Here is a 9526-nt window from a genome sequence, read left to right as displayed (position 1 = left end):
ACATGATCACATGTCTTCATTCTTCTTGATCAACACATGTCCTTGGGACCAATATTCTTATCTTTTCCCGCTAATTTCTGACTTACAAAAACTAGACAATGAGTCATCGAACTTATTTTTAACTTGAAGATAATAATTGATCGTTGAGAAATTGCTGACGAAGCCGCTGGCTAAGGACTCGCTGAGTCTCTAAGCGAATCCATGACTCAACATATATACTAAGGGAAGAATTTATAAAACTAAAAATTTATCAATAATCTATAATGATATATAAAAATTATATCACATTAAAAAATTATACATTTTAGATATCGAAAAATACTTCTTCGTCCTTACCCTAACAATCTTAATTAACACTTACTTTATGTAGTCAACTTTCACATTTTAAATATTAATTGATACTTTTTTATATATTTTGTCTTTGAATTCTACCATTATATTTTAACTACAAGATATTCGGCCATTGCATTATATAGATAATCATCTATTAAAGTTAATCAATGGAGAAAAAGCTAGGTAATTACCAAAATATAAGATTCATTATTTTAGAATGTCCAACTTTTGTTTAAAAAAAAAAGACAATAAGTTAAATATATCAAATATTTTGTTTATCCAAGTCTTTTTCGCTTATCAATACCATTGGAAACCGAAACTTAATCCAGGAAAACTAGACTAATATAGAATATTTTTATATTCAAAAAACCCGACCCGAAAAGTAATATGTTTGTGAATTAACCTATTTAAAGTTTTAAACTTAGCATTATGGGCCATATACAAGACTAGTTTATTTAATATTTTATTAGACATGCATGTACCACACCATGTACATTTTACTCCGAACGAGAAGAAGGCACAACTAGTAGATGAGTCTTCCTAGTTACAGATAATCCAGGAGCTTCACTCATGTCTAGTTCTTGGGGTCTCCCAGCTGCTACATTTGGCATTGTTAAATCATAGTTGAGCACTATGTTTGCTAGAACAAGCTCGTTAGTTACCACAGCTTCACTCTGGTTCTTCCCATATCGACGGATCTCTTGAAATTGCCCAACCATTAATCATCACCTGGGTGCCTTTTGCAATGTCGTACCCCATTAAATTGACGTCCGCTCTTAATTCTCGAGGAACTAGTACTGTGATTGGAGGGTATAGTCGCAAGCCCTCTTTAAGGACGGCTTTCAAGTAAGGCATTTCATGCGTATCATCCTCTGTGACCATTGATCTTCCTTGCGCTATTTTTGTTACCTCTGTTTGCAGCTTCTTCATTATATGTGGGTGTCTTACTAGCTCGCTTAGTGTCCATTCTATACTTGCGCTTGTTGTTTCAGTTCCCGCAAAAAACACATCCTGCAGAAAAAAGAAAAAAAACATTGAAAGAATGCAAAGTATGGGAAAATGAGATTGTACGTGTACTACACACATAACAATGTCCCTTGATTTTACATTTTGACCCTTAAACTTATATATGTATCAAAAAGGCCTCCTGATTTTCTATATGGTTGTACCCATCATACGACGTTATACTACATGTTTTCATATATACATTAGCTCGATCGATCGTGTTTTTTTCATATATATATATATATATAGCTCTTCAATCTCTTCATATATATATATTTGTAGCTAGTTATGTTTAACCATGACCTTTATATATAATTAAGTGTAAAGATGAAATCTTACAAAGATGATGGCTTTAATGGTATCTCTCTCAAATGTAAAGTTAGTAGAGTTTCCCTTTTGAAGGTCGAGTAAGATATCAATTAACTAGATCCAGCTGGCCTTGTTCATTTCCTCCATTAGCGTCTTCTGCCTTTATGTTGTTATTTATATGCTCGTCAATAACAACATCAAGAAACTCGTCAAATTCTTTGGCAACTTTATCTGTTCCCCGCTTTAAACCATCCACCCATGATAACCATGGAATATAATTCCCTACAACAAAAGCAGCGAGTAGCTGCTGAGATCTTGTCAGCAAGCCCATCAACTTTATATCACTATATGGCTTTCCTAAGGCCGACTGACATAATAGGTTGCTAGTCAGAAAAAAAAGCATCTCAGACAAATCAGCTACAGAGCCACATTTTTTCCCACATGAACTGTTTCCTTTTCTCTTATCTTTCTACAGAGCACCGTAATGCTCTTGACCTGCCTCCAATGCTCACCGTACGGAGCAAACCCTATGTCCTTAGAGTTTGTCGTGAATGTATTGCTTCGGTCTACTTGAGAATATCAAATCATGGGTTTTCATGATTTCTCTAGCTACTTCACCTGAGGACACTACCAATGCAGGTACACTACCTAGGTGCATGTTGATAAGTGGTCCATGTTTATGGCTTAAGGCTTGTAAGGTGTGGTGGGAGCTTGAGCCTAGCTAGTTGGTGAAGGTTTCCAATAATTGGAAGCTTTCGTACGTAGTGTTGGTGGTGGGTTTCTAATTGATGTTTTAGAATTAGCTGAAAGCAACTTGAAAGGGATCAAGAACAATAAGAGAGTGAACAATAAAATGAGAGGGATAAAAAGGAGCTCAAATGAGAGAAACATTTTGGTTGCATGCGCGCAATAATGGTATAATTGATTAGCAAGATATGGCCGGGTGTCTATTTATAGGCTAGGGTATTATTTATTATTTGTTTGACAAGTAATAGCGTGTTAATTCTAGAACGCGACACCCCAAATTAAGAACTTATAACCCGATGTTGGAAAATTCATTAATAGAAAATGTTTACTTTTCATCTTGGACAAAAATAAAATAGTGTTTGTAATATACACAAGCAATCTATTAGAGATCGAGTTGATAGTGTGTACCACTTACACATAGCCTACACTACTGCATTGTTTGTACGTACGTCTAACGAGTTTCTGGTAAGACTGATCACCACTACTTCTAGCATATAATTGACCTTTCACCAACCAATGCTAGCAAGGACTGGAACTGACGTCCCTCTAGACCTCCGTACGAAGGACATCGATGATCATGACAAACCCACCCGAAAACACACACATTGATAGCGTAAGGAAGCCACCAGGAAAAAAATAATTCTAAGGGAACTTTTAGTTGTGGAAAATGTTTACAAGTTGTACATTTTCAATTTTTTAGAGTATAAAAAAGTTTTTATCTCTAGAAAATAAATTAAAATTTTAAAACGTCTTTTAAAAAATGTTATTTTTATTTTGACAGAAATCGTCCCTGTCATGCACCTCTACTTGCAGCTTTCATCCCTAAGTTTAATAAATTATAGTTTTAGTCCAAAAAACTTTGTTCCGTCAACAACTTTTGGTCCCGAGTAATAACGTCTGTTTAAAAACCCTTCATGTGCCAACCACGTGATGAGTATTTTCGTAATTAACTCTATAATAATTACAATAAGGGTAAAAGACATTTGAAGAACCCTACTTCTTTTTCTTTCTCAGATCTTTCACATTCTTATAACAACAACCATCATCATCTAAAACAAATCACATATATGTTCCTTTAATCCAAAAGAACAAAACACTACCACTCTAGTTAGATCATCAGATGAAAAAATGAACATCATCATCATCACCACCACAAAACCCTAAACATCATCATCTAAGTCCATAAATCTGTTTTTTGAGTTACATCACCACTTCATGCTTTCCATCCAGTTATACTTTAAATTGATATTTGGCAAACGCTAGCAGTCGAGATTCCTAAAATACCAGTCAAGATCATGAACAACGACAGTCAAGATCTTAGGGTTTCAGATGGCGGGTATGGGTGGTAGCCAGTCAGATCCTAGGGTTTTCAAATGGTAGGTGGTGTCCAGATCTTATTAATGCCTTCTTCTTTCTATAAACGATAGTGTCTGCATCAACTTTGCTACACATTTTTAATATCGACGTCACATAAACCGAATTTGAATACCCAGCAAATATATTATTATTCTTTTTATCATCCGTAAAACTCAAATTTTGAACCCTAACTTATCCAATTAAATCCATGACTGCAAATAATATTTCATTTGTTCACACATTTAACAAATTATAAATGTTTGTTACACTTTTTTATATGAATAAAACAATATTGATCTAGAAAATTTATCCACAGTGTGAAATTTAAAAATTGCACAACTTATATATAGGTGTGGATTTTCATATATAATATAGTTAACCTAAACAAAAATGGTGTTACAAATCAAATATGAAAATTCACACTTAGTATTGTGTTTTTAAACTTCACATTTTTTAGTGTGGATTAATGTCTATGCAGTTGTAGCTGAATATAGTTTTACACACATAATAGTGTGACAAACTTTTATAGTATTATTCCTAATTAGTGACGTGCTTCCAGACCGTTAATTAGAGGGATTTTTTTCCTCCTACCGGGTATTAGAGGGTGCAATTGTGTATATAAAAAAAAATTGCTTTATTAATTTTATTCATCCATCCATTACTCCTTTTTCCTATTTAAAAAAATAAATAAAATCATGTACTTACGTTTTGTCAAAGGTCGATTTCTTAAATTCAGGTTATTCTTTAATTAAATATTGGTTTTGACTTTTTTCTTAGGTTTGACATTTAAATTCTGGATTTTTAATTGACTTTTTGATCTATACAAACATGTATAATTGACCAATTCTATCAAGTTTGATCTTTAATGTTTAAAATGATAGACTTGTTGGAGAAATTCGTGAATAACGAACAAATAATAAGATATAATCAAACTTTGAAAGGCATGTAAACACTTTCAAATTGAATCAATTTGGCGGTTCAACCAAACTATTCAATCGGATACAATTTAGAAAATTAAGAATTTTCTAGTATGTTTATATTTGAGAGAAGAACCAGAAAAGAAAGAAAGAAGAATGATCAGATTCTGTATTACGGGATATTTTTATCATTATGTAGGCCCATAACTGCCTCAACGGCAGTTTACAAGGGATTTCAAAATTGCCACTTTTGGTCCCTAAAGTTTCGAAAAATAAATTTTCGGAGGGTTTTTTACTATAGAAATTTAATGGAAATAAAATAGCCAGGGACTCTGCTCCTTGGACCCCGCTCCCAGGAGCGTTGCCCCCGGACCCCCGTACCTTAGGGCGAAACCTCTAAGGTCATAATAAATTCAAATAGGTGTGACTCCGCACCTCCAATCCTATATGATGTATTATTATGACATCACCAATCAAAACAAATTAATCCAATTACACTAAAATATTCAACAAGGCCCTTATGTCCAAGGCACGATAAGATGTTTAACGGAACCTATAAACATTTTCATAAGGAAAGAGCCTTTTTTAATACCTATCTCCATATGATTGTATATATGAAGGTCTGGTTGAGTGGTTGTAACATGACATTTTGAAAATGAAACTCCGTACAATTAAATCTTTGCAAATTAAAGGTTTTAACCTCATCGAGTATAATATGAAAGATTTTACGCTTTTAATTTTAGTTTTATTTATTAATTTTTTTATTTTATTTTTTGAGGGGGGGGGGGGGGGGGGATGAGAACCTCACTCTTTAAAATTACTTATTTGAATAATACGAGAGCAAGGCGGTGAGATGGTAGGGTGATACCTAAGTCATAGAGTATGATAGGTTATAAGAGTTGATATGTCATAGAGTATGATAGTCAAATGTCTTAGTCATACGGCTCCGCCCTCGGATTTAAAAATTTGTCGAAAGTATATCGAATGACATCTCTAATGAAAAAGCATGAAACTTTAAGAACACCCATACAACTTTTATAATTTATCGATGTACAGTTTTTGAGATAAAAGATTTTGAATGAATTGGAGGAATAAATGATTTATGAATGAGAGAGAAAAAAGATGATTGGTTGAGATTTGATGAGAGAGAAATAGTATTATAGTTATTTTAGATAAATATAGAATAGATAGGAGGGGCATTTTGGAGAGGTACGTAAAATCAATATTGAAAATTTCAAGTTCAATGTTGAAAATCTAGGGAAAATTTGCTTTATAATATAGTATAGATTATTCTCTTGTAAATTTGAAAGTAGCCGGATTACGTTCGAACTTATGTAAGTTTGTAACAAATTTAACTTTAAACTTACATTGATATAATTGGACAAAACTAATACATAATTTATTTTATTTTCAAAACATTTTAAGACGTCTACGGTTTAGCACCAATGAAATTATATTTCAAATTGATGGACTTTTCTTGGGCTATGACCAAAAAGAAAACGTACACGGGCCGCTTATGAACTTTCCCTTGGGCTTGACTGTTCGGTTTTCCCTCACCTGCCTTCGACTTTTCTGTCCGACTCTCTTGTCTAAATTTAGATCCACACTCAACGAATGTTTAAGGATAAGATATAAAATACTTAAACAGTTAAACTTGATATCGAAACTTACTTCATGTTGACAATTCACTACATTAATTGATCTATGAGTAATGTATTTATGTCAAATAGGTATAAGATGTAATAATTAAACTTGAATGTGGACATGTGGTTGACAATACTGGCATGAGTTTAGAGGAATTTAATTTGTTAGTAAGTTAATGGATTGGAAGTTGGAACTCACTGGTTAAATCGTAAATTGGCAAAAACATGTGTATGACTTCTGAGATCGATCTCTATTCAGATGGAAATATATTAAAATTTAATAAAATGTTAATTGGCTTACACATTAAAGACAAATGAAGTTTAGGCTAAAAAATGATATATACAAGCAATATATTGGTGATTTGCGGTCCGGGTATGGCAACGGGTGGAAAGAAACCCGTAGACCGCGGATATCCATGGATGGGTAATTTCAATAAATTTTACCCATTGATACATATAGGGACGTAGTCAGAAATTTTTTAACATGGGGGCAAATTAAAAATTTTAAATGTATCCAGTTTTTAATAAATAGTTTAGTCAAACCAAATTTATCTTAACTAGAACTTGATGTGTTATATCGAGATGTTAAAATACAAATTCACATCTGTATATAAGAAAGAAAAAGATAAAAAATTAAAATGATGAAACTTTATTATCGTATGCTTATTAGATATACATTTGTGAAAGAAAAATACTTTCTATTTAAAAAAAAAAAAAAAAACTATAACTATTTTTTTTTATGTATTTACTGTCTTAACTTATTTAATTATATTATAATATTAATGTTGATTTGAAAAAGTAACTGACATTTCATATAAAAAAAAAACATATAGAAATGAAAAAGGAAAAAGAAAAAGAAAGAATAAAAATGTAAGAAATTGGATTTGAACACACAATCTCCTAGTTAGGAGGTTAGAGTAATTCCACAAGGCTATAAGCGGGTACCGCTTCCTTTAACTCTATCTTCAATCATATATCTATGCAGGGGCAGAAAAAGATATATGAAAAAAATACGTCATGTCTTCGAAACTTTATGGGAACGATTGCCCCTGTTGCCCCCATCGTAGCTCCGCCTATGGATACATAACAAGTATCATTATGTACCCATTTACGATTCGTGGACGGGAGATGAGTATACTATATCCATCATGGATAAATTCGCACCCTTGGAACATATAGTTAACTTCAGTTCGTCCATAATTGTTTGGTTGGAATATCTTTAAGTTAATTTCCGATCCATATGTGCGTAGGCATAATTTATTATATGGTGGAAATCATTTATATTTTGGTAAATGGTTGGTAGCCGTAAGAGTCATACATTGGTATTGCCATGTATAAAGTATAAACAAATTGACTCGAGGTAGAGATGTACCTGATGATTACCCTGTTACCTTTATAAAGAGGCTAATAATATATTTGTTAAACTCTTACTAGTTACGAGTTGAATTTTAACGAATCAAGTCGATTTACACAAAAAAACAAATTGACTTGCTAAGTCACTCTCTTTTATCTAGACTCTTACAAGTCTTGCACTCTTGTGTGAACTTGGACCAAGTCAATACGAAACACAAAATTAATATTATTGTAGTTTGATACTATGATTATATATTAGATTTATGTCAACAATATTTTGTATGTTATCTATGTAAATTTTTATCTTTTAGTGCGAAGTTAGAGATAAACTAATTTTATGACTCAAAACGATTTATGTAATATTTTGGTAAATGTATTATTATAATCAACTTATATTTTGTTTATTAAAATGTCATATATATATATAGAGAGAGAGAGAGGAAAGTTATTTGTAGTACATGTACTTTTTATAGTACATGTGTAACTTAACTTACACACTTCTTCTTTCTTCTTACTTCCATCTCTGACCACCACCACCACCACGATCATCTTCGACCACCACCATGATCCTCCGGCGACGGCGACCATCTCCGGCGAGACTTACACATGTGTAACTAACTTACACGTGTGTAAGTACAACTTTTTTTTTAGCATTTTAGCGTTTAAAATTTCTAGGTTTTTTCCTTCGCGAGACAACCACCACCAGCCACCATCATCTCCGACCACCCAGCGACGGCGCCAGCGCTGGCAGCAAGGGCAGAGCCCGTACCGTAGCATACCGCCACCATCTCTTGGATCGCCGCCCATCAAATCCATACGATTCTCATATGTGTCCCTTGACGGTTAAGTTTAGAACGGATGAGGGCCTGTGGCCCGTATCGTATCCACTCGAAAACGAACCTAATTCTCGTCGGAAAGTTAACTTACACATGTGTTAGTTGTAGTTACACATGTGTAACTCTCGCCGGAGATGGTCGCCGTCGTCGGAAGATCATGGTGGTGGTCGGAGATGGAAGGAAGAAGGAAGAAGAAGTGTGTAAGATAAGTTACACATGTACTATAAAAAGTACATGTACTACAAATAACCCACCCCTAAATATATATATATATATATATATATGTGAGATATTTTGAGACCACCTCTTATTTTAGAACCAACTAGGACCATTGATTTTTGTACACCATCATCATCTACTACGATATACAAGACTTTTTTGTAAAAACACTAAGACTTTCCAGCAATGGGCCCACCAAAAAATCATGTGTGAGTCAAAAAATCATGTGTAAGTTAACTTACACATTATTTTCTGGTGGGCCCGTCGCTGGAAAGTCTTAGTGTTTTTACAAAAAAGTCTTGTATATCGTAGTAGATGGTGGTGGTGGTGTGTAAGTTACGAAAATCAATGGTCCTTTTTTGGACTTTTATTAGTTGGTCTCAAATTATTTTTTCCCATATATATATGTAGTTATACCATATTTTGTAATATCTAAATCAATTCTGACTTTTACGAATCTTGTCATGTTTTGAGTCACGAGTAACAAAAATCATGTTTTCAAGTCGAGACAAAAATTACTAGTGGAAAAAAGACGCAACTATCACTAATACCATAAAGCTGAACTAAAAAGAGATATAGGGGAACATGGTGAAATTTATTCGTAGTGATGAGATTGGAATAACTAATGCAATGTATCCACTTCATTGATACATAAGGTAGTCAAAAGATGCAATTTGAACTTCGATAGTTGTTAATGTATTCGTATACATGTTTTTTAGTTTTTTTTCCCCTTCTCTTCAGTAAATGGTCTCTATAATTTAATAGATAACCCGTGGATCTACCCGTAAGTTTGTATAACCGCAGATCA

At 33.3% G+C, this 9526-nt stretch overlaps 1 protein-coding gene across 1 annotated transcript; it reads right to left on the bottom strand.

The window, feature by feature from the left end:
• Positions 1 to 1002: 1002 nt before the first annotated feature.
• LOC122591759 (cytochrome P450 Tp4149-like) lies at positions 1003 to 1978 on the bottom strand. The gene is made up of 2 exons (XM_043764003.1): positions 1763 to 1978; positions 1003 to 1344 (listed from the first exon to the last, which is right to left on the bottom strand). Exons 1-2 carry the CDS (start codon positions 1976 to 1978, stop codon positions 1003 to 1005), a joined length of 558 nt encoding a protein of 185 aa, XP_043619938.1.
• Between the last annotated feature and the right edge of the window lie 7548 nt (positions 1979 to 9526).

Source organism: Erigeron canadensis, chromosome 3 (assembly GCF_010389155.1).
Source record: "Erigeron canadensis isolate Cc75 chromosome 3, C_canadensis_v1, whole genome shotgun sequence".
Classification (NCBI taxonomy): Eukaryota; Viridiplantae; Streptophyta; class Magnoliopsida; order Asterales; family Asteraceae; genus Erigeron; species Erigeron canadensis.
Note: the sequence above shows the minus strand (reverse complement) of the source record. Positions and strands in the feature narration are given on the sequence as shown.

Bases quoted from the DNA above. Each gene is read 5' to 3' on its own strand.
- LOC122591759 (XM_043764003.1), bottom strand. From the start codon at position 1,978: ATGGGCTTGCTGACAAGATCTCAGCAGCTACTCGCTGCTTTTGTTGTA. The intron at 1,345-1,762 runs GTTAATTGATAT...TTTTTTCTGCAG, and splicing joins AACAAGGCCAGCTGGATCTA to GATGTGTTTTTTGCGGGAAC.